We start from the raw sequence: 25,161 nt of genomic DNA, 5'->3' as shown, positions 1-25,161 counted from the left end.
TGAATATTCCTCCCATTCTCCTCCTCTCGGATGGGCAATCCACTAACCATGTTTTAGCCGGGTTTTAAGAATTGTGCAACTTTTTTATTTTATTTAATCTACTACTACCACAACCACATTCGTGATGATGACAAGACTTTGCTGTTTTTCGTGTTTTAACAGAACCAAAACAGCATGGTCGCGAAGTGTGGACCTCTCGCGGATAGTAAAGAACCTGCACGTTTACAACTTCAAAATAAATAAATAATAATTTAAAACAGCACCCCCACTTAAAATATGTTCCCACTTATACCAATATAAGAAGTTGGTTTTATACAGTTTAAGGGGAAAGTGTGTTAGATTACATTAATTGATAAAATATCTGACATTTAAGACGTGGACTTTACATTTAACTATGATTGGTTTAACAAAAAACGACAACCAATAAGTAAGGAGTTGTGCCAACGTAAAGTTCACAAGCCAATCATAGCACACTTCCGGATGCAATAACCAATAAGAATCGAAGGCGGGACCAAAGTAGCGCGTTTATATTCTTCCGTAACCGCGTAAGTATTTATTCATTGATTGACTTTGAAGAAGCGGTGGTGCTTAACTGTACAAAATGTCTGGAAGAGGAAAAACTGGAGGAAAGGCCCGTGCCAAGGCGAAGACCCGTAGTTCCCGCGCAGGACTGCAGTTCCCTGTGGGCAGAGTCCACCGTCTGCTGCGGAAGGGAAACTACGCTGAAAGGGTTGGTGCTGGTGCTCCTGTTTACCTGGCTGCTGTGCTTGAATACCTCACTGCTGAAATCCTTGAGCTGGCTGGCAACGCTGCCCGGGACAACAAGAAGACTCGTATCATCCCTCGCCATTTGCAGCTCGCCGTTCGTAACGACGAAGAATTGAACAAATTGCTTGGTGGCGTTACCATTGCCCAGGGAGGCGTCTTGCCCAACATCCAGGCTGTTCTGCTGCCGAAGAAAACCGGACAGGCTGCACCAAGTACTGGCAAGGCGGGAAAGAAGGCCTCCTCTCAGTCTCAAGAATACTAGCAAGCTAACTAGCTAGTAGTTAGCTGCAAGACGGACTAAACTCTCGAATTCGACATGCCCCCTCACTGGTTTTGCTATATTCACGCCTTCATCTCTGTTGCTTTTTAAGCGCATGTTTATTTTTGGTTGCAATAAATGCGGTTTTATACAACTTACTGAGTGGGTTTGCTATATTTTTCACTTGCCATTATATTAGTCGAGTAAAGTGTCCTAACTTGTGCGCTAAGTCGTGCAACAGTGACTAGAACATTCTTTGTACATTGACAAAGTAGCTAACTATCTTACACACGCAGGCCTCCGGTATCAGGGCCACATACAAATGCAGGTGAATTGCTTTGCTGAACATGTTTTCCGAAGCGCACTCGTTGCCAGTGGGAAATCCGAAAAATGTTTTGTGGCTATTTCAATACCACTTCAAAATTACGAAGTCACTAAGATCTTGGAATATGGTATAAAAGATTTTAATAGCATTTAAAACACGTTCACAACGGAGAATCCTTAAATATACCGTTCATAAAATTCAGTGAATTTGTTACACGTTTGTATTCTGGCTGAACTTGATGCATAAAGGCTGTCCCAAGTGCTCCTGGATCAAAACACTGATCAGTTGAACATTGGATCAGTAGTGGTACATTCTAGGCATCCATTCATTTATATCCCCATGAGTTAGACAAATATGGTCATAAAAATGTATGCTTTAATAACATGTAGTTGAATCTGCCCATATGCAGAGTAAACATTGGTGACTGCTTGCACAGTGCTTTGAAGTAATAAACAATTGCTTCAGCGGGCATCATTGAGCTGCCGAGCAGTAGTCAGAATGTCCATGGCTCCTTTACTGAGCAGGAAAGTAGCCAGGTCAACTCCCAGCTTCTCTGCTGCATCCAGGGAAGACTGTGGCATGTTGCGGGCTGTTACCCCAACATGCTGGGTGTCCGCTGGCTCTTCAACCTGAGAGAGAGAGGTGTTACATTAAGACCCATGTATCATACAAGGACACCAAAGAAATAGTGTTTTGGGCAGTCAGTTAGAGAGGCCTCTGACCTGGTTCCCAGTGTCCACACTGGTCTGCATAACCTCCTTCAAGCTGTCTGCGCCATCCAAGCTAAACACTGCCCCCGTCATAGAGAGCTGAAATGAGCAGAAACCATCAGGCCAAAGACTAATCTCCAATCCCATTTTGCTAAATGTGTCTGTCAGACTGGTAAGATGCCAGTCAAGTTCCTTACCATTAAATCCTTTAATTCCGTGTGAACGGCAACTGGTACGCTGCAACCTCCCTCCTGAAGGCACAAAATAGACCGATCAAGAATGATCCCTGGCAGGCAGGACTGAGGCAACCAGAATTGTTAACCTCTGTAGCATATTCTGTAAACAGCTGGATTTCACAGTCCTTTTCAACTGTTGCAGCTGCCAGCTGCAACCCATAGACCTCACGTCTATGGGTATGGACAGATCAGAAATGTTAACTTGCCAGGTGTTTGAGGAAGGCACGCTCTGCAATGCAGCGGAGCACTGTTTCTGGGTGGTGCAGGGTGGAAACCATCTCCAGGATGTCACGATCCCGCGCACGCACCTCTATTGCCAGGGCCCCCTGGGTGACATACAACAACAGAGTCTCATCAGTGGATTCTCATCATGAGGTTAAAATGGAGCAGGAAAATATGCATTCTTAGATCGTCAAATATTTTTCGGGATTAAAATAGGTTTCAGATTTCATTCTGTTCCACATGCACATGCATGGCTGCATGCTTACAGACAATCATGCCACATTCTGTAACGGTTCTAACTGTTGCCAGACCAGGTGTTTCCCTTTGACTTGCCAGTAGTGGAAAACACTGACGTTTACATATGTAAATAAGTATGTATGTGATTCAAATATTGCACTTAAGTCTTCCTAAAAACACACCCAAAGCCTGAATTTGGTCATTCCAACAAGATGTACCCACCTGGCCAACAGCATACATACAGTCATCAGGTCCCATAATCTGAAGAGAAAAATAACAATCAAACCTTTCCTTTCTAGGGGCAGCTCTATAACTTATGATAAGCATGTAATATGCACCCTGCTGGCTAGACTGTACCTGACTGACTCGTCCCTCCCAGCCCATCCTCTTCAGGCCTGCTGCTGCTAGGATAATGGCAGCGTAGTCTTCCTTCTCATCCAGCTTCTTAAGACGAGTGTTGAGGTTACCTCGCTGTTGTCGACAAGTTAAGAAAGAATATCAACATTTGCACATATGATGGACCTATTTTGTGACCTACAGTTTATACACATTGAAAGACACCGTAGTTATGTGTTAGAAGGGGAAAAAAAGCGTACAATGTCCTTAAACTCCAGGTGGGGAAACCTCTTCTTTAGTTGGGCAGCCCGGCGCAGAGAGCTTGTCCCAATCACACTGTCAAAAGAGACAACATAATCGGTTTGGTCTCTACTCTTCTCTACGTCATACACTGAATATATAATGCCCTGAAAAACTTTGTGGCCAAGAAGGTGGTGTGCCCGAAACAGTCTACCGCAGGAAAGCTGTTCCTCTAATCTCCTCTCATTGGCATTCCTACCTCTCACTTGGCAAGGCGTCCAGAGTGAGTCCAGCATTCTTTGGATGAAGCACTACTGCATCATGGGGGTTTTCACGTCTGGGGAAACACAGAACAATGTCAAAGAGGTTACTGACCACAGAATGACTTAACTTCACAATACAAGGTGTTTCATAATACAACATGACTACTACAATTAGTAATTGGACAGTCATTCATAGGCGGAATGTTACACATTTCACCGGAACTACTGCTTAGTTTTGCAGCCTTGGCAGCAGTGTTTTAAACATTGTGGATGATGTAAGGTGTACACTCACTGAAGCACAGCTCCAATAGTAAACCCTGTTGGCAGGGTAGTTGGAAGGTCTTTCAAAGAGTGCACTACAAGGTCTACCCTGAAGGAGAGACAGCCCAAACATGATTAGATTACTGTGAAAAATGACTGTGAACTAACCCTTGATTTGTACATTAGCCTCTCTGGCGTATCCACCAATAACAAATCCAAGACCAAGACCATAATGCAATTCATTGTTTTGTCAATAGGGGGTTATTTAACAGACTTGTAACAGGCCAAGATGTTCGAAGAAAGGAGTGAGATTTGCTCTTTGATGTCCTGTGAAGCACAGTGGCTCCTTGGGGATTAACCACATTAACATGTAAAATATATTGATAATGTATATAGAACATACTCATTCCTCTCCAAAGCATTCTCCAGCTCTTTAGTAAAAAGACTTTTCTCTCCAATCTGAAACCACCAAAACACAACAGATAGATAATATTGTAATCAGTCAAGCCTGTCTACTGAAATATATCAAGTCAATCTCAAGATTCTTTGCTTAACTTCAGCTAACCTTTGATAAAGCAGTGTCCAGGATTTTGTCACCAATTGTGGACATGGCAACTGCAGAGAAAATAACCAAGTTAGCGACAATGACTGCAAACACAGCAGTGAGCTCATCAGTTCCATTTCACTAGATCTGTCTTAAGACAGTGCCATAATGCCTAAAGACACTGAACTGTCTGTGAGTCCAGTTGTGTAGTTTAACCCATCCACTTCCGAACACAATATCCTATTTGTTAGGGGATTGAAAGGCAGATGGAGAGAGGAGAGAAAGACAGAGAGACAGAAAGCAGCCAATAGAGGAGGATGAGTGTAAGTGTGTGATAGTTTTCTTGTGTATGCATCTCAACTTTGTCTCACCTATTTCCAGATGGACATCTGGATACAGAGTCTTGAGTTTTTCAGCCACATAGTCTGTCTGGATGCGGGCCAGCTGTAATATAAACATTTCGTATAGATACACAATACCTTTTTGATATTAATAGCATAGACCCCCATTAGTCGTTGTCAGATTGTTGCTGCCTACACAATATCATTGACACACGACCACATAACCTTGTCACGATCAGTACTGACAGATTGGGGATGAGCTCATATTCTATGAGTGTATGAAGACCCACCCTTTTGTAAATGCATCTTTATCTTTTTTTCCAACGGATACTAATTTACCTCAAAAAGAGAATGAAATGCCGACTTCCCAAATCAACATGAGTGGTATTGGATTAACAAGATCCAAACTAGTATAAACAAATGGATGGTGTGTATTGTACTGTATGCATGAATGAATGGATGCGAATCGATCAATGAATCAACATGGAATGAATGAATGAGGTTTAATGAATTAGGTCAGTGAGTAAGCCAAGACTGGGAAATTAAATCTGATATTACCTGGCTCTTCCTGGTCCCCATTCTGATGACTCTGCTCACTCTTCCATTTCCATCCTGTTAAGAGAATATAAGTAATTTTACTCTTAAACTTCTCCAGCTTGTCAGATGTTATGCCACTGATTAACTCCACACCGAAGCAAACATTTGAAACTCACTCGAATACACTTATAGGGTCCTTCCTCCATGATACAGAAACTTAACGATAGATCAATGTGGTGGGAAAAAAGAAACTCTACAATGATGGCTCACTAGGGTGTATGTGGAGATAACTGGACTGCATCTCCACATGAAGAAGTGACTCTTGTCCTCTGGGCCTCCACCCTTTTTTCCTGGGTAGCGCTGATAAATCAAGAATGCCAATTCATTGTGTCTGTCGGTGTGTGTATGTGTGTGTGACAGCAAGAGTGAGAAGGCGGGCTGAGAAAGAGCAGTCTAATTATTTTTGAATATTAACTCAAGAAATACACACAGAAATACAAATTGATACAGTATTTTAAACATTAGGCTATTTTCGAGTGCCATTGGGTAGAATGTATCATTCATTAGTAGAACCGGCTGAACCGGCTGAATAGGGTAAACTGAAACCTTGATAGCTAAAAGAACTACACCAAAAAGTCAAGGTGAAACGATCCATTGTGAAATCCAAAAAGCAACAAAAGCACAAAGTAATCACATCCCGCATCATCACAACTATGTCAATACATCATACTTGGCTGCATTTTCAGAAAATACATATTATGCATTTTTTTCTTATCCAACTCTAAAAAGTAATAACAAATGAACTCTCAGTTCTCAACCAATAGAAACACGTTGCAATTGTGATGGGCTGTTTTTTCATCCAATGAACGCTTTGGGTAACGCAAAGGCGGTATCGGTATCAAATACGCTCGTGGTCTAATTTTTTACCTGTGCATTCGAACAGTCCCCCGACATCTCACTTAAACGAGAAATATTCCGATATGTGTTCAATACGATCTTCGAACTGAATTAAAAAATACATGCATAGCGCTTCTTAAACTTGCTAAAGTAGCCCAAAAAGAATCCCGACGCACATTATGCCTGTGACCTCGGCTACGCTGCAATGTCACTTCCGAATAGGCGTGGTATGTTGTTTTGGTGGTGTGTTCAATACAATCAACGGTGCACAATGTTGGCTTCATAATGCAAAATGTTTTCAACCAACTAAATACATTTCTAAGATTTAAGGAATATCATTAGCCTGCTATTCTATAATGAATCGTCCAGTTAGTTGTCAAGTTTGTCAAATTTAGATTAGCCTATATCGAGTGTGCTATCCATGACCAAGAAATGAAGTATGGTAAATCATATAGATGTTAAATCATATCTAGATGTTATATCACTACATTTTAATTCCCTCGTAAACTCGAATTGTATGGGCGGCGAAATGTTCTCATATCATAAACTCAAATACACAGTTTTAGACAGGTTAGTATTTGTTTTTATCCTTGTCACACTCACTGGCTACAATCTACACTCTACAATCTTGTTTTGACTATGATTGCGAAGCAATGACTGCCTAAAATCAGGAAGAACTCGGTGACTGCATTTAGCTAAGAATCGTTCGTGTTCCAATTTCGCCGGTGCTGATACTTCCACATGTTCAGTTTTTCGTTAGGTCCCTGCCCTTTTACCTTGCTGACGAGCTCTTTCCGGTGAAGACGTGGCTAGCAAGAGAAGTCCTACCATATAGAGCTGTGTGGTTGAACACGCAAGTGTCTGCAAGAATATTCATATTTAGACACGAATCAGTGGTGAGAGAAAAACATAACACATTTTTGGGGGACATAAAGGACATCACAAACACAATGGTAAGTTTAAGAAATAAATGTTGCTAATTGCGTAGCCTTTACATGAGTCAAGAAGACTAGGTTGCTACCTACCTACCTATTTAGCACTAGCTATTTTCTATCTGACGTACGGGCTTAGCAAGCAAGCTACGACTACTCGCTATCTTTATTAGTCTTGTTCCGGGGGAATCTGCTTCAACGCTGAACTGCTGGCCAACAGTGAGACTGTCACTGGCAGTTCGGCCATACAAACTCGTTAAACTTAATTATTGTCAATCACTATTGTTATGATGGCTACATTTGTCAGCTGTCAACTGTCTCGCAAGGAAGCTCAGCAAATGTAATTTGCGATTTAGCTTGTGCTAGCACTTGCAGCTAGCAGCAGGCCCAAGCTAACAAGCTAACTTAACTAGACAAGATTGATTGTTGTTAATAATAAAAAAATATAAATCACCATAGCTACCTCAAAATAGCATTAAACGTTATTTCTGCAGACATGTGCCCTATACTTAATCTATCAGACATATTATCTGCACTGCACTGGGTAGCATGGCCATTGCTATACCAATCAAGTTCAACTGGACTCGCTAATCTAACGTTACGTTGATGAAATAGACAACAGCCAATAGACAACTTTCCGTGTTCTTACACGTAGTCACTCTAAATATCCTTTGATGGTTTGTCAAAAAAATAGTATTAGCTAAACATGACAGGTAAAGTGGTATTCCTGAACGGTGTGTCTAGAGGACAGCGTACTGTAGTTTCATGTTTCAGACAATTTACCGTACTAAGATTCTATTGGCTACTTGGCCATTTAGTTGAACTCCTTGTGCTCTCGAAGTTACACTGCAAAAAGTATGCAATTTGTATCAAGACTTAAGATTGGCTGTTGTGTTATAAAATAAATCATTTGTATCATCTGTCTTACTATGGCTGTTGATGAATGGAATACAAGACATCATTGTCTTTATCAAAGTATTGTTCTAACTGATGGATTGGAGTAAGTACACACTCATCTTGACTAGTTGTACCATGACCTGTGCATAGTTTGAATGATGCCAAATGGAGAACAAACCAGGTAGTTAGTCTATGGCATTCAAATAAGTCGGGTCTCATTGGTTGTCTGACCACATCTCCCTCTGGTCTCCAGGTGCTGTTGGCAGCGGCGGTGTGCACCAAGGCAGGCAAGGCAATAGTTTCCCGTCAGTTTGTGGAGATGACGAGGACGCGTGTGGAGGGCCTGCTGGCGGCTTTTCCCAAGCTGATGAACACGGGCAAGCAGCACACCTTCGTGGAGACGGAGAGCGTGCGCTACGTGTACCAGCCCCTGGAGAAGCTCTACATGGTCCTGGTCACCACCAAGAACAGCAACATCCTGGAGGACCTGGAGACGCTACGGCTCTTCTCCCGCGTGGTACTAACCGTCATCACAACAGACACCTTCACACAACTGTCAGAAACACCCAGTTCCACCTACGAACAACTGTTTCAATTAATGTTGGCCAATAATCAAATCCAAAGAGGTCTTTGTTGTACTGATGCTGTTTTGAGATTAGATTTTGTTTGGTTTATTTATAGAAAAGAATGGCGATGAGTCATGCATACATACAAGTAACAGTAGCTCGTGTCCTCCTGTAGATTCCTGAGTACTGTCGAGTGCTGGAGGAGAGTGAGATCTCTGAGCATTGCTTCGACCTCATCTTTGCGTTTGATGAGATCGTGGCTCTGGGCTACAGGGAGAACGTGAACTTGGCCCAGATCCGCACCTTCACAGAGATGGACTCGCATGAGGAGAAGGTGTTCCGTGCCGTCCGGGAGGTAGGAGGAACAGACCTACTCTCAATGTCGGAAGGTTGTATGCTGCACGTCTCAATGGGGTTCAAATTACAGTTTGTGACATTTCCCTTCCTGTTGTTCACTCCCAGACCCAGGAGAGGGAGGCTAAGGCAGAGATGAGACGGAAGGCCAAGGAGCTGCAGCAGGCCAGGCGAGATGCCGACCGCGCAGGGAAGAAGTCTCCCGGGTTTGGTGGGTTTGGCAGCACGGGGATCTCCAGTGGAAGCACCGCCACCATTATCACAGATACTCTCATGGAGCCTGAGAAGCCCAAGGTGGCCCCCACCACCATCAGGTACATACTCTCGATTACTGCCTCAATCTTGAGGAAAACTGAAGAAGTGGCCTAGTAAAGTTCATATACACATATGTTAACCAGTAGATCACTTCTGGTAGAAAACTTGGAACTCTTAGGGAAGCTTCTGGAATGTGTCTTGTGTTGTGGCATAGGCCTAGTGGTCCCAACAAGGCCTTGAAGCTGAGTGCCAGAGGGAAAGAGGTGGATGACTTTGTGGACAAGCTCAAGTCTGAGGGCGAGAACATCATCCTGCCCAGCTCTGGGAAGAGACTGTCTGATGCTTCCAAAACCCTCACCCCACCAGTCAACACAGAGAGGTATGTTCCTCAGAGTTGTTGATCCTCCTGTTGTAATTATGTTACACCCACTGTAACAGAGTAGCAGTCTTCATGAGGTAGTCGTGCGACGTGATGACACAGGCTACACAAGCATTGTCGCTAAGCTCTGACCTCCTCCATCCCAGCGTGCACCTGCGCGTCGAGGAGAAGATCAGCCTGACCTGCGGGAGAGACGGCGGGCTGCAGAACATGGAGGTCCTGGGGATCATCACCCTCCGAGTCTCGGACGAGAAGAGCGGACGCGTCCGCCTCAACATCAACAACGGAGACAAGAAGGGAGTGCAGCTGCAGGTGGGTGCCAGAGAGGGGGCGTGGCCTAGCAATGGGCAAGGTTCACCACCGCCGGTAACACATGACTCGGCCGAGCAACATGTTTTTTATGGTTTTCCTTCTTGGTTCAAGACACACCCTAATGTGGACAAGAAGCTGTTCACGTCGGAGTCGGTGATAGGCCTGAAGAACCCGGACAAGTCCTTCCCCATTAACAACGACGTGGGCGTGCTCAAGTGGAGGCTACAGACCACGGACGAGTCCCTCATCCCGCTGACGAGTCAGTATAAATCGACCGCAGCTCCCGTGTCGTGTCTTAGTCACGGGGGGCTTCTCTCCGGTGTTCGTGCTTGCCTGTGTTGTAACCCCCCTCGCTGCTCTTTCCCCCCCAGTAAACTGCTGGCCCTCTGAGAGTGCCACCGGCTGTGACGTCAACATCGAGTACGAGCTCCAGGAGGAGGCGCTGGAGCTCAACGACGTGGTCATCTGCATCCCCATCCTGTGAGTGGACGCGCCGGATCACGCCGTCGCGGGGGCCGAGGCCTTCGAGAGGCTCGGGTTTGTCTCGTTCCCAATCGTACGCCGTCGCTCCTTGGTTGAATTGGGTTTCCGTTTTTCCTTTTACAGCCCAGGCGTGGGGGCCCCTGTCATCGGTGACCTGGACGGGGAGTATCGCCACGACAGCCGGCGGAACGTTCTGGAGTGGTGTCTACCTGTGGTAGATGCGAAGAACAAGACTGGAAGCCTGGAGTTCAGCGTGGCCGGCCAGCCCAACGACTTCTTCCCGGTCACCGTCTCCTTCGTATCCAAGGGCAACTACTGCGACATACACGTCAGTGTTACAGTTTGTTATTTCATCGTATGGATGTTTTCACTCGCAGTGCTGTACTGATGAGTTTGTAGCTGGTGCTAACGGTTCCCCTCCACCCCCCCCCAGGTCACCAAAGTGTCCCAGGTAGACGGAGAAACCCCCGTCAGGTTCTCATCGGAGACGTCCTTCCTGGTTGACAAGTACGAAATACTGTAAAGCGGGATAGATGTGCATATACATATATATCCACACACTACCAACAAGAGGATGACAAGATCAGTGGACTGGGGAGTGAGAAAAGGATGGAGAGGAAAGGAGAAAAAAAAGAGAGAGATGGGGGTTGGCTGCTTGCCTGTTCATCACTACCAGTTCATCGACAGGACTTGAACCCCTAAGAAGCCCCCTGCACCATGGCTTGCAGTATGTGGTGTATTTGTACCTTTTTACCAGATATCTATAAATGGATGTAAAGCTGTATGTTAGCGGATGGCGCCAGCTGGAAGGAACGGTAGACATGCAGGAGAAGATAACCTGTCAGAGCTGTTTGGGTAGGCTGGGAAGGTGTGTTGACTCGAAGAGGATAGACTGAGGACAAGCTCTTTAAAGTAAATGTTCTTTAAGTGATTTTCATCAGCTGACAGGAATGACCATGTACACACCCTCTTTAAATATACACCCTGGCTTTATATATTGAGGCTCTGCCTTGGTTACACAACGTGACAGGGACTCTGCTTTGTTTGCCGTTAGACTTCACACGACCATGTTTGAGAGACCACGTTATTTAAGAAAGAATGTCAGTTAAAATCCTGTTTGTGTGGTAAAATGTTGAAGGCCTGGCCACAGCACGGGTTTGAAGTCAGTCAGGTGGCATTCACACACATTCAGTTGAATGCTCTTTTGGAGTAGAGGGTTACCATTAAAGAGACTATTTATTCTTACATAGCATAACATAACATTACCAGAGAAACACAGAGGATCCTCTTACATAAACAATAATCTTCCCTGTCAATCACCAGAACGTCAACCCACCAGCTGTGAGACAAGTTCCCATGATTATGAATGAATGTCCCAAGTCGTCTTGTTTCTCTGGGCATAGGAATGACCATATTCACACTGACTGTGCTTATTGAGCGAGGGAAAGTTCATATTTGTCTTTGTTGGATTTTGTTTTCTGTTTGTATCCTCAATTTTGTGGGATTCAGATTGTGGGTTGGGGAGATTAAAAGTAAATCTGACATTTTTGTAACCCTATAGAATAATGAAAAAAAAGGGTGATTACAGTTAACATTCCAAATGTAAACATGACAAGATTAAAGTGTATTATAAATCCTGATGGTTGATTTCATGTTTGTTCCTTATGGGTAATATAAGTGGTGATGAGCATAAAAATGAAGACACAGTGCTAATTTAAACAGCATTTGTGCTTAAACTAGCTCAATCTATTCACACTGAAGTCTTAATATTCATGTCTCACAGATGACTAGAGAGCTGCTGAGTTGGCGATTTCACCATCCACAGACAGGATGTGAGTGACTGAGAACACAAGTTGCTGTCGTGTTGATTCTGCTGGTGGATCTCAGACCCTGCTCTGCCCACAGAGCCCGTTTGGTCACCACTGAGCTGCCCACAGAGCCACTCCTGATTGAATCAGGGTGGAATTTTTTTTTTCTCTCGCTTTGTTTCCACCCTTTTTGGCCATAGGTCTATGTAAAGGGATTGGAGTTCCAGAGAAAGCACATCAGATTAACTTTTTGAAGTGTGATAATGACGTGTGCATGAGTGTCTGAAAAGTGGGATTATTTTTGCTAGAAATTTTATTATATCCTTTGACCTGCTTTACACTGTTTGCATATTTGAGCCATAAGATGGTGAGACTGTCGTCAGCGGGATTGTTGAGTTGAAGAGGGTAAATCATAAAGCAGGATATTGAAAGCGTAATGAGAGAGGCAGACTTGTTATTATAGCTGAAGCGTTTGTGCCCAAGCCCTTGGAATTAATGCCTGTAGGAGCTGAGAGAGAGAGAGACAGCAGCTAAAGACTACCTCCTTATTTGGGTTAGAGTGCGGGGGAGAGGGTGTGTCTTAGTTTAAATGAATGGATGTACAGTTCATTGCTGTTTGCTGTGGGACTGTGTCACAGACAGAGAGAGACATGACCTTGGTGGGCTCTTAGCCCTTTCAAATGACCTGTGCTTCTGGGATGTCTTTGAACACAAAGGGATTTTTCTAATGGACAACTAGCTTTCTGCTGAGGTGCCAGGTTTCTGATGGACTGCAGGAGTGAAATCTGTGTATTCACTGATGGCTTGTAGTCAGCCAGGCATGAGTTTCAGTGGATTGTGCAGTGGGAGAGGGGAGACATTTACTCCAAACCCAGTACCACTCAAAATGAAACTGAAGAAGGTCAGATTCCAGGTAAGCGTTCAAATAATTATTCTACCCATCAGCCATCTCTTCAAATGTCAATTCCTTTACTGGTTCTTGTAACACCAAAATAAAATAGAAACAAATGACAACCTTAAAAAGGTTACACCATTCAAATCTGTCATCAGTGGCATCGGGTAAAGCAGACTATAGAAGGCTCTCACGAAAAGTAGTTGTGTTTCATTTCATATTAGTCTTTGCTATGAACCTCACTGCCTGTCCTCTCTCCAGTCTGTGGTATGTATGGTGCCTATTTTAGAAGCACAGTTTTATCTGGCACTGGGGTGAGGTAGTTCTCCTTTGCCAGTGAAGTCTTTGGAGGTCCATAAAGGGTCCATTGACTGGTATTCACCTTCCAACTTGCCTCTGAGTTAAACTGTCTACTGCAGTGCGAGTTTGTTAAATGACAATGATGACAGAGAGACAGGGTTAACATAGAAAAGACAAAACCTGCCTCAGACATCAGCAGTATAGTGAATCCTAGTCAGCCTGGACCTGTTCTCCATTTGACACTGGTTGAGAACATCCAGACTGCACTTTGTTCTGTTCACCACAAGAGGTCCTTATTTTAACAGTCTTAAGTTTCACAGCAGCCAGTCCCAGTCTGGTCATGGGAATATTGTGATTCATCAATGCACTTTGTCAGTCAATTTGATCCTTTTTATCTCATAATTCTCAAAGGTAACACATTTTATGAACTGCCCTCTTCTATCTGATCTTCACGTCTGCTCTATTTCCTTCCCCAGTGCTTCTGAAGCCCTTCTTTCCTACCTTCTCTATACCTTTTGCAGCTCCTACCGGATATTGTGCCAATTAGGCCTTATTGAAACATTCAATCACCTTAGGAAAATTCTTCTATCCACATCCTGCCTTCCTTTCATCTCCTTTAATGAGCACTTTCATTTGAGTATTCCCTGTGAGTGCACACTTGAGGTACACTGTAAGAGGTCCCAGAGTGGGCCGGAACGGGACATAAACGTCCTCTAGATGAAAGAGAGACTTGGCTTCTCAGGTGGGCCCCTCATTGTAAGAGGGCCCTGTTTCAAACCCAGCCACCAGCCCTGCCCGGCAGAGCCAGACTGAGGAGCCTCCAGGTCCAGTAGCGATGGTAATGGCTTGTTATAAAACACAGACATTTTTTTTCCCTTTAGGTTTATGATTTTCCAAGTGCTTTGTATTGAATTATTATTGTGGAACATTTTCAAACTTTTCACTGTTGGACTGCTGGATTTGGCAGTGACAATCCTTGTCAGCATTGTATTTTCAGGCTGTCATCTAGGTTTCCCGACTACGACTAACAATAACCTAGGGTAATCACATTGCTGTCCAGGTTGAGGGGTGGGATAGTTTTTGTCCATAGCACACCCCCAGATTTAGTCACTTAATGCACCCAAGGCCCATTACAGACAGACCGGTGGAAAGAGCCATAACCCTAGTAGGGGGGTGGGGATGTGTCTGTGTGCGTTGGGTGTTTTATTTGCGGCAAAACCAGCATGACGCACCCACAAACTGAACCAAGCCCAGGAAAGACAGGACCCAGCCCAGGACAGACTGAACCAATTATAGTCCAGACGACGTGTCCAAGATCAACAGCCGTCTGAAATTTACATCTCTCAGGAAAAAATGTGAAAATATCCATTGGCTGTGTCGACTATAATTTCCACGCCGGTGCTCTCGCCAAGACTATATTTAACAGAAAAATGTTTTTCATTCAAACTGACAGAGTTATTTCATTAGTCCTCTTTAATTGATTTCATACTCTATAATCGTGGTTCCTTGAGTTGTGGTCATGCTTGTGGTCATCTCATGCTTGACTCCCTCATACCTTCTTTCAAGAGCCATCCATCCTGGAGTGATGGGAAGGTTCTAGTCCCACCTCCTCTGCCAGGAGAGATTTGTCGGTTTTAGACATGAGAAAACACATTAGGTTCACCCAGTTAAGACTAGAACCCCAGAGAACCATGCTTGACAACTTTGCTTGGGGATATCTACTTCCTCTGGTCTGGGGCTCTGACCAAGTGGGCTGCCGCTCAGCTGGAGAACAAGTCCTCCTTCTGTTAGAGAGAGAGAGAGGGAGGGAGAGAGGGAGGGAGTAAGAGAGAGGGAGGTAAGAAAAAAAGAACAGGTCGAGAGAGACAGAGTTGGTGGAAGTGAAGGGGAAGAATGGGGGCGGAGTCCAAATAAAGAGGCTGTCTCTTCCATCCTCTGTCTGTCTAGCTTACGTCTTCATCTCCATCCACTTAGAGAATGTTCACTGTAAACTACAGAGAATACGTCAGACTGACAGCACCATTAAACAAGGAGATATTTAACTAAGGATTAGACAGAATCACTTCTCTCTCACAAGAAGGATGGGAATTATGAAATGGTTCTGAAAGTCTTGGTTTTGACTGTGCACCTTTACCAGCCCAGAAGGTCAAGGTAATGAGACTTCTGTTATATATTATCATGGAGTTTGTGCATGTATGTGTGTGTGTGTGTGCGTGTGTGTGCGTGTGTGTGTGTGTGTGTGTGGGGGGGGTCTTTAACCTGCTAATTAATTCTTACTCCAACATTATCCTCTGTCTTAAACACATAAAGACAAAAGTTGTTGTGAAGGAGAGCTCTCTGCATTTTTCAATAACTATGAGAAAAGGAAACAACAAGGTAGTGTGTCAGGTAAGTTGGAAGCAGAAATGAAGGAATTCTAAAAACCATGTCTCTGTAACAGAGCTGTGATGCAGCCTGGGATTGAGTGGATCTGACCTCAGGCTGGATAATGAGCCTATTGTACCAGTGTGTGTCAGGGGGTCCCAGTCTCACATGGCCCAGTTCCTCCTTACACAGTGTGTGTGTCTGTGTGTCTGTATGGGTATGCATGCATGAGCGTGTCTGCGCTGACCATCACAGGACTGGAACTTCATCAAGTGAGTCGTTCATCGTTTTGAAAGTATCGCACATGGATCCATGAACTGAAATGTGCCAATCATTTGAAAGGATTGCCAGACCTCTAACAGGGGAGTAGAGGGTGTTTAAAACCAAGCAACACACCTGTATAGCACCAGAGATATCTCCCTGGAGAGGTAGAGGAGCACTGGAGAAAGGGAAAGGGGAAAAACGAGAGCGTGAGTGTATGTGTGTGTGTATGTGCGTGTGTATGTGCGTGTGTATGTGTGTGTGTATGTGTGTGTAAGCTTGAGGCGATTATGGGCGAAACACACCAGGCTCTGTGAATGGATGCTTTCATGTGTGGGAGATCCGACTGCTTTTGAGTCTCATAAGCACTCTGGTAATGTGCAACAGCTTTGCACGCATTCATGAATTGTTTCCCCTGCTGCATTGCAATGTAAGGTGTCATTTTAACACTCAGTTGCAGATCTTTTCCTTCTTGGCAACAACAGTGCTAAGATATTGAGAGAGTAACTTTTGAAAGAAAAGAAAGCTTGTTAACATAAAGAATGTGTTCTGGAACACCTTGGGGACAGAATAAAAGGTAAGGTATGCAGGGCGGAGTTTCTGGAAACTGGACACCTGTGATCCCCAGGTTCAGGAGATCTGAGAAGGATATGGTGACACCAGCAGTTTTGTACTGTTGTGTTCTTTGTCTTTATTGTCTGCTCTGGTATTGTTTCCAATCCCAGTGCTTTATTTCAAGCATGTTCGATTGGCGTGGTTTAACTCCCAGGGTGAACATTAGGATTTTTTATTTTCTTTTTACCGAGCTACTGTGCCACTGTGCAGAAAGGACATTTCTGTGATCTATTGAAACCACCACCATCAATAGCTGATATTAATCACACGAACATGTCGCGCTCACCTCTCAGCAACCTTAAATCAAGAAATCCAAACTGGGGTCTCTGATACGAACTGGACAGCTCTGTCGACACACCTGCTGCTGAGAGGGGGAAAGAACAAAGTCACCTAGTGTTCCTGCTGACCCTCACAGCTCATCTGAAGACAACGTTGACCTTCTTTAATGTGTTCTCTTCCACCCCTCCCAGACGACCCTCTGCAGGTGTGTGGGCTTAAATCTGGGCTCCGCTCCCATCTGGCCTCAGGAGTGGTCTCCTTCTCCGAGGGGCCTTCTCACTGCCAGCAGGAGCAGGATTGGAACTCTCTGGATCTCCTCAGACCGTAGGCCTGACAACACTACGGAACATTGGAACTAAAAACACGCAGCAAAAGAATAATGTGTTCCCAGAGTGCAATCCCCCCTTTCCCGTCCCTCTGAACTGCATTCCAATGCGCTCCATTACCAAGGATGCAACCAGCTCAATCTGTATTTACATCTATCTGTCTCTCTCTCTCCCTCACTCTGCCTCTTTCGCACCCTCTCTGTATCTCTCTCTCTCTCTCTCTCTCTCTCTCTCTCTCTCTCTCTCTCTCTCTCTCTCTCTCTCTCTCTCTCTCTCTCTCTCTCTCTCTCTCTCTCTCTCTCTCTCTCTCTGTCTCCCTCTCTCACACACCTGCGTGAACACAACAGTCCAAGACGTTTGTGTTGCCAGAGAAAGACTGACTCATCCTTAGGTGTAGCTTTCAGACTCCAGGCTATGATATTCAGGCAGCATAGGGCAGTACTAGGAGGACAGCTTGTTTCTCTGAGGAGAGCCATGGTCAGATGAGGACAACCAGGCCTTAGCTGATAACACGACCCAGACCCAGACCGCGTGGCAGGCATGTGTTAGTGCGAAAGGCTGAAATCCCCATGACAGATCTGATATCTTAAACCCTTTGAGTTGGACCAGCTGGATTTGAATCAATCAAATATTGAATGGAAATTTAGATTGGCAGCCAGGATTATATGAACTTTTAAACATTTGCTTACACTTAAAGTTTGGCAGCTTAACATGGTCTTGCCAATCCCCCAACACCACCAGATGTTCCTTTGCAGTGAAGCGGAGGTTGGTGATAACTGGTCTAGTACAGGGAAGGACAGCTGCAGCCTCTGTGTCCCCCCAGAGACCTCCACGTCCCTGGGTCAGCCCACAGGAAACATCCTTGGTCTAGCTGGAGACATTTGGAATCCATTTGGTTACTTGGTTGCTGCTATTTGTTGTTTGTTTTTATTTTGATAAATGATCCACCATCCCCTCTTTGGCCGTGACCATGGGAACAGAAAGAGGAGATCAATAAAGAACTTTTCTTCTTCTATTCTCCCTCGTTCTCTCTCTCTGCCAGAGAGTTCCTGTGGGACTGCTCAAGTGCTGGCTCATATATTTTCTCACTTCCTGTGGAACAGAGTTGTATCTCTGTATCAATGGTCCAGCGGCGGTCTTGAACTACCATTGATGGTCATTCTATTCAATGCCATATGTCCAAGATTCAACATTTCCAGATTGGAAAACCCCCTTTGTTTGGCCGACAATACGTGGAGCAGGACAGGAAGCAGCCCGGAGGAATTCCACCGATGACTCAAGGTCTTTTCCGTCTCCTCCTTCACCACATGTCCCCAGACTTCCACCCCTGCTCTCCAACTTCCCATGACAATCAGTGCTTTTACACACCAGTATTACTGTACCACTGCTTACATCCACAACAAGCTGTGCAAAGGGAGGAATGTGTGAGAAGCTGGTCGAGGTTCACTCTCACTTGACCTCGTGGCATCTTCCGGAAAGCATCTAAACCCTGGACTCCCTCACCAGTTCAAAGTCGGAATCCAACTTCAACCACGAGGGTCGACTTGAGAGGCGTTTGACAGGGAAGTCTGAGGCCAGTTCAACTCAATGACCTTTGACCTGCAGTCAGTCCTATTTTGGAGGGCACCCCTGATGTTGCTGCCCCCTCTGAGGCATGACGGGCTGGGAGTGTAACCCTGCACCCTGGGGCCCTGCAGAGCAGCAGAGCTCAGTCGGTGACTGAAGTTAACCAGAGGGAACATACTGACAACCATGTGGCTGCCCCTCGACACCACTCTGTGGATTAAACTACAGAATATCCCATGGACATAACCCCGTCTTGGACCATCCAACAGTAGAATGGTGAGTGGTTGACCTTGGTGACGTCGGAATCATCGGAAGGTCGATGGTGTTTGCTGCAGTTTCATGAGAAAGCTCAGGGCTATCACTCCAGTTGGATTGACACCTGAGAACTTGTTGTTTCAAATGAGCAGTATCCATTAAGCCTTTCCGCCTCTGCCTGTGTCCACACTCTGTTTATTCATTTAATGTAATTTCATTCTAAAAGCGGAGTAGCACAGACTGTGTGGCTGGCCGTGTCTATTTTCAGACGCTCATGGCAACACTGAAGGGCATAATTGCCCCTATAATCACATGTTCCAGAGGAAGGACCTGCATTTACAAGCATAGGACATCTACCCCAGCTGGGTGTGTGCATGAGATCAGTCGAGGCTGTGGGTGTGTGTGTACGTGCGTGTGCATACATGTACGTGTGTGCTAGACTCTATGACCCACTGTACTGCCCGCTGTTCTGTCCGCGTGTGAGCGTGGGTCAGACTGGACCAGTGTTGGGCGCCAGTGGGCTGAGAGTGAGATGGGAGACATCCACAGTCAGAGGGGGAACAGGGGAATGCTCTGTTCCCGTGTCACTGCCCCTCAGACACTCGAACACTGGACACGATTGTCAGAGATGACCATGGCATTGCCCAGCTGCCCTCGCTGACATGACATCACAGAGAGAAAGAAGGAGAGAGCTAGAAATCATGTGTATGGTCCTATCCTCCATTGTATTACTTCACTTACTACAGTCAAGACTCGACTCTTCGTTTTTCTGTGAGGATTTTGACCTAGGGTAACAACAAGTCCATTTGAAGATATCTTTCCAAAAGCACCTTTATTATTTTGTTCAGAATTTTCTTCTGAAAGTGATTGATTTGGTGGTGGAGATTGGCCCACATAGCAGCTCTTTTTTCCTTCAGAGTTTTACACGGTTGACCTGTCTTTGCTTGCTTGACAGAGCAAAGCTTCACATTCCAGCTATCCCTGATAAAACATGCAGAAAGAGGAGAGGGAGAGAGAGGGCAGAGATACCAGAGGCTGCCGGGTATCTGCTTCCATCCAAAATCTCCAAACAGAATACTGAGAAGAACTAGACGTGTGTAGTGTTTTACCCATAGGTAAATCATCAGATATGGAATACATAGGACTGCCTGATAACTGGAATAAGGTATTTACCTCCCAATCAATTACAAAATGTTTGTTAATGTTTGAGAGGGGGTAAGTTAAAAGCTGCCTGTCTGATGGTTGTTATGTCTTACAGTTGGTTTATCTTTTGTTCTCCCCACTTGAGGATCAATAAAATCTTATCTTGTTCAGACTCTCAACTTAATCTTAAAGATACTCGGGCGTGCTGACTCATTCGTGTTGTCTGTGTGTCCAGGACATGTCATGTCCTCAGGGGTTTTCCCTTGCCAGGAGGTAAGCATGTGTTCACAGCTGGATGGAATCCGCAGCATCTGTCTGTGAAGTCAGAGTGAGTGTTTGTGTCTGTGTGGGTGTACTGTGAGTGTCTGTGAGTCTCCTCATGTGTATACGCGTGAGTCACAGTGATTCATGGGCAAGATGCAGTCAGTGTGCAGTAGCTATCTTGCACCTGCAGCACTTGAGAGACACACAACATCCTGCTGCAGTGTGTGGGGGTGTGTGTGTGAGTGGGGGTGGGTGGGGGGGCATCACTTGTTGACTGATGTGATCTTAGTCTGATAGGAGGAAAAGCTAAGTCTGTGGTCAGTTTTGGAATGATAACATGCCCGGCTAAATGCTGTTTCATGGTCAGAAGGTGGCGACAGAGGTGACGATCACAAGCTATTTGAAGCCTTTCACTCACAACAAATAATATTTCAACATAAACCAACGACAGCTTCTCTATGGGCAGCCCCCACCTTACCCCACCCATCAGTTTGCGGAGACAATGACCCAGTATTCACTGGGTCCCACACGGTGCCATGTGACAGAAGCTGAGAAGTGGGACAGAAGGGTCTCTAAGGAGAGCAGTGTTCCCATTGGCTCCTTCACCATGTGTGTCCATGTGTGCGGATGTTCCGGCAGGATCTCCATGTGCCAGACGGAGTGACTGACAGCGGCGGCAACATGGACAGCGTGAACAGGAACGTGGTGGAGCAGGGCCGACAGACACACCAGGTCCTACAGGTGAGTCCCCTCCCCAGGCCCACTGACCTTCACAGCGGGCATCAACAGTGGAAGTACATGTGCAGGTAGATGTGAAGACGCGCGTGTCGGTTGTACAGATCAAGAAAGGATGTTGTGGGACGTCAAGTGAAAAATCAGTTCTTTCATTTGGCAACCGGTCGATTCATCAATGAAGTGGTTCATTCGTTGTGCATTTTGTTCCAAGTATTGACAGGCCAAAAGACCACTGGGTTCACTCAAGCAGAACAAATCTATGCACAACACAGCAGTACATGTCATAGAAAGTGAAAAAACAAATAAGCAACGACTGAGTTACTGACCTGCATGGAACAATGCTTCTCATAGGAAAGGTCAGCTGACAATATGGGCAGGACGCACAGTTAATGCCAACAGATGGCAGAAGAAGATAAGCTAGCTTGAATAAACTACTGTGACATTTCCAAAAGGGTTTGACAGCAAAATAAGTGAGTTTGACATTAGAAAAACCTACAGGCTGATTTGGAGTGCACATGCACACACAGGAAATGCGTACCTTGTTAAACTGCAGGTGGGATGCTCAAGTTGTGACTAGAGGGCATGTAGCGGAACGTCATCACTACTTTAATGCGCATTCTTACTTCAAAGAGCAGGAACCGTTTTAACAACCTATATAGACTCCACAAGCAGACTGGAGCCTTACCTTCAGGCGGAGTCTTCCCTGTCGATCCAAACCAAAGCATGTCTCTGAGAACTATTAGAGCTGATCGTTTTCTATCATGTCAACACACAAACAGGAGTCTCAGACTAGATTTCTATTGTGATAAGTGTAAGAGATCAGCAGTCTACTTCAAGGACATTGTCTGCCAAACAACCTGATCCCCTGTTTACCCAAAGTGAGCCCCCCTACAGTGCCCTGCATAAGACCCCTGTTTAAATTCTCTTAATCCAATAAAGGAGAGCACTGGGCATTGGGCACACATGACCCAGTAAAGCCTAGAAGGAGAATACATTCACATATGCCATCTTAACTCCAGTCTACCTTTGCATTGACAGAGCACTTCTCTGGACCTGATAGAGACGAGCAGGTCCCTGAAGGTTCAGGCAGAGCGCCCCCACCTGGTCAGCCTGGGGAGTGGCCGTCTGAGCACAGCTATCACCTTGTTACCACTGCAGGAAGGTAAGCTATCATAGCACCAGGAGCTTGTCTTCTGTGAGAGACAACTACAACTAAATACACATGATTGTATTCCCGAATGAACATAGACCACAAGTCACAGGTAACTGAGTGATGGAAAGTACTGTAAGCTGTAAGCCAAACTGTAAGCCATTATACGTTCCATGAGAGCATTTGTGCTGTCTGGACTCCCATAGAAAATGATCCTGACATTTTGCAGTAATTACCAAAGCTTGTGCTTCTGAGAGGAGAAGCCTGGTTGGTCACGGTGATGATTCCATGCAGTCACTTGTTCTCTGGCACAGAGCCAGCGGTTGAGTGATATCATAAGGCAACCGGGCGGAGGAGGAGGGGAGAAAGTGAGAGGGGAAGGGGGAAGGAGGGACAAGGGATGGGGGGTGAAATGAAAGTGGTGTACAGTACCAGAACAGAGGAGCAGTGTGTTCAGGGGCTTGCCAGATGTAATCATCCTAAGAATGACAAACAGAGGACTTTGGGATATTAAGTGACAGGAAGGACACAGCTAGTCAGGACCGGCCATCACAGAGAAGGTGGACAGACTGGACACGGTGGTTCCCTCTGAGGATCAACTCTGGTTCTGCTCTGCAGGCCTGAGGACCGGACACCTGTCACGTACACTTTTCACCTTGGCCCTATTCAAACATAGAGGGTAAACTAGAACACGGCAGGGCCCCTACTGAGCAAACAGCACACAGCGCTTTTTTAAGCACTACTCTGCGAAGAAGAAATAGGGTCGACCTTGTCACCACCCCCCAACCCCCGCTGTTCCCCCCCTTCCAGTTCAAGTTAACTACAGAGCACTGAACACAGACAACGCCCCCCTCCCTCCCTCCCTCTCTCCCTGCCCTCTCACCCTCAGCCTCGTAACTCTGGGGGTACTAGAGTGGTTATGCCTCCCATCTCGGCGAGTTCTTTCTTCCCATCTGGGTGTCCTCAGAGCCCAGACACCATAACACAAGACCACAAGCAGCAGAGCAGGAGGAGAGGGCCCTGCTGGACGGGGACAGACAGTGAATGGGAATAGGAAGAGGAGAATAGGAATCTGAGGTAGCCTGCTGGGGTATTCTCAATGGAGTCTGTCCTCTATGGCTTGTGGTTCTGGGCTGTTTCATCAGCTTGTGGTGTAAGGGGGGGGGGGGGGGGGGCAGTGTGAGGAGGGGGGTGTGGTTTGTTTTGTGTAGAGATCCACCCCTTGTAAATTTCATTGGAAAGTCCTAAAACATTCCAACGGTGGCTGATCTAACGCAGTCGTTGTGGCCATACGACGAGCATGTGCAAAGCCCAGACTGTCTGGAAGGGACAGCACCTGCTGCTGCTCACTCTGACACTTAGTGAGGTAAACTCTACAAGTGGACCAGCCCTCTGGCCTTGACCTCCATATTCTTTTACTGTGAGATCACAGCGTCTCTGCCCCACAAACCAGGGCTTTGAACTTCATTCCCAGGGATACCTCATACACCACGTGTCTGGTATTTCTAGGTAGGCTGGTGTAACAAAGGTGGTTTGGTAACCGCACTCCTGCTTGCACACTCCAGTCCTGCGATGCATCTAAATGACCAAAGAAGTAGGTTTTGGTACCCTGAGCTAATGACCAGGCTTTAGCTCAGCGGTATAAAGAGCTGGTCTCATGTGTATCTCAAGTGACTGGTGTGGGAATGTGTGTGTGTGTTTCCAGGCAGGACGACCCTGGGCTCTGGGAACACAGATATCCCCCTACAGGGGCCAGGGGTGGCAGCTCAACACTGCTACATCGACAACAATGCCGGAAACATCACCCTGCACCCCTGCGGAAACCAGTGCTCCATGGACGGCCTGCCAGTCCCCAAACCTGTCCGCCTGTCTCAAGGTAACACAGACTAGGGCTAAGTTGTAACAAGTTGGAAGATACTGTTCGTTTCATTAGTGTCACTGTCACAGTACTACCAAAGTACACACATGAAATGGTAGGGCCTTCCAAGGAACCCACAAATCACAGCAGAAAGATACATATGTCTTTTACGCTGTTTGCTAACTCCCGGGACTGCTGGTGAACAAGTAAGAGAGAGGTCGAGGAATGCAAAGCGGGAATATCACTGTTGACATAACTTGTTTCCTAGCTACCATAAAGGTAAGGACGGCATAGTCCCTGAGAGTCAAAGAAGTTCCTCTTTTAGGTCTGTTTGATTTAACTACTAGTACATGCCTAGTTTTTAAGTTCTTGTTTTGTTCGTAGGCTACAGACAGGCTTTGTGAATGCATGGTTAAACATTTACTTGAAGGTGTTCCTTTAAGACACAGAAGGTAAAGAAACCCCATGCTATGGTGACCTTGACCTAGTTGAAAGTAAAAGTAAATTAAGCAGCCAGTAATAATCACCTCCCATAGCCTCACTGTTCCTGCTCTAGAATTGGTTTGGCTGTGCATATTTCTTCATATGTCTCTCAGGGAGAAAGACAGAAAATCAATTGTTTCTGGAACATGTCAGGGGCAGCATGATCATCTTTGATATGCAGAAAAAAGCAACAAAGGGTCTCTAAGATCAGCAACCTTGCTATCATGTTATGTTTGGCTTGACATCATACTAAAAGTCTATAGATGATTTATAGAACCTTTTAATTACATTCACTTGGAAGCTCAGAGAGTTGGGCTAGGACAGGGTAACAATCCTACACACACAATGGTAAAACAATCCCTTGTCCTCCCCCTGGTACACATTCCACTTTCAAAAGCAGGACTTGCCGCTGTAAAAAAATACCCCAAGCACTCGGTCCCTCCCTCCCGTGTCTTGCATGCAGCTTGACAATAAAGTCATTTCGTGGAGTGGACTGCCGGCGGATGGG

The 25,161-nt window shown here is 45.6% G+C and overlaps 4 protein-coding genes across 11 annotated transcripts in view; 3 read left to right on the top strand and 1 right to left on the bottom strand.

The window, feature by feature from the left end:
- The first annotated feature begins 516 nt into the window (after nt 1-516).
- Nucleotides 517-1,181, top strand: LOC134039209 (histone H2AX). Its single transcript, XM_062484922.1, has one exon. It carries the CDS (start codon nt 602-604, stop codon nt 1,028-1,030), a length of 429 nt encoding a protein of 142 aa, XP_062340906.1. The 5' UTR covers nt 517-601; the 3' UTR covers nt 1,031-1,181.
- Nucleotides 1,182-1,490: 309 nt separating this feature from the next.
- hmbsa (hydroxymethylbilane synthase a) lies at nt 1,491-6,388 on the bottom strand. Its single transcript, XM_062484921.1, has 14 exons — nt 6,207-6,388; nt 5,301-5,354; nt 4,773-4,845; nt 4,423-4,472; nt 4,261-4,316; nt 3,889-3,966; nt 3,593-3,670; nt 3,354-3,429; nt 3,115-3,228; nt 2,980-3,018; nt 2,505-2,624; nt 2,260-2,313; nt 2,075-2,161; nt 1,491-1,981 (listed from the first exon to the last, which is right to left on the bottom strand). Exons 1-14 carry the CDS (start codon nt 6,231-6,233, stop codon nt 1,814-1,816), a joined length of 1,074 nt encoding a protein of 357 aa, XP_062340905.1. The 5' UTR covers nt 6,234-6,388; the 3' UTR covers nt 1,491-1,813.
- A 538-nt stretch (nt 6,389-6,926) lies between these two features.
- Nucleotides 6,927-11,994, top strand: arcn1a (archain 1a). The gene is made up of 10 exons (XM_062484920.1): nt 6,927-7,129; nt 8,259-8,522; nt 8,747-8,926; nt 9,034-9,239; nt 9,395-9,559; nt 9,706-9,871; nt 9,983-10,130; nt 10,243-10,351; nt 10,478-10,682; nt 10,788-11,994. The coding sequence occupies exons 1-10, from the start codon at nt 7,127-7,129 to the stop codon at nt 10,875-10,877; spliced, it is 1,536 nt and encodes a 511-aa protein (XP_062340904.1). The 5' UTR covers nt 6,927-7,126; the 3' UTR covers nt 10,878-11,994.
- Nucleotides 11,995-13,056: 1,062 nt separating this feature from the next.
- phldb1a (pleckstrin homology-like domain, family B, member 1a) overlaps nt 13,057-25,161 on the top strand; it is a 29,751-nt gene continuing 17,646 nt past the window's right edge. For 5 of the 8 annotated variants that reach the window (XM_062484986.1, XM_062484979.1, XM_062484985.1 and 2 more), the window contains exons 1-3: nt 21,067-21,168; nt 22,201-22,324; nt 24,018-24,188. In XM_062484986.1, coding sequence (XP_062340970.1) covers nt 21,109-21,168; nt 22,201-22,324; nt 24,018-24,188 — 355 coding nt within the window. In that variant the 5' untranslated portion in view covers nt 21,067-21,108. Of the gene's footprint in view, nt 13,076-15,308; nt 15,506-18,898; nt 19,042-21,066; nt 21,169-22,200; nt 22,325-24,017; nt 24,189-25,161 lie in introns of those variants that run through there. The other 3 variants (XM_062484977.1, XM_062484981.1, XM_062484978.1) reach the window with 3 other exon arrangements.

Source organism: Osmerus eperlanus, chromosome 19 (assembly GCF_963692335.1).
Source record: "Osmerus eperlanus chromosome 19, fOsmEpe2.1, whole genome shotgun sequence".
Classification (NCBI taxonomy): Eukaryota; Metazoa; Chordata; class Actinopteri; order Osmeriformes; family Osmeridae; genus Osmerus; species Osmerus eperlanus.
Note: the sequence above shows the minus strand (reverse complement) of the source record. Positions and strands in the feature narration are given on the sequence as shown.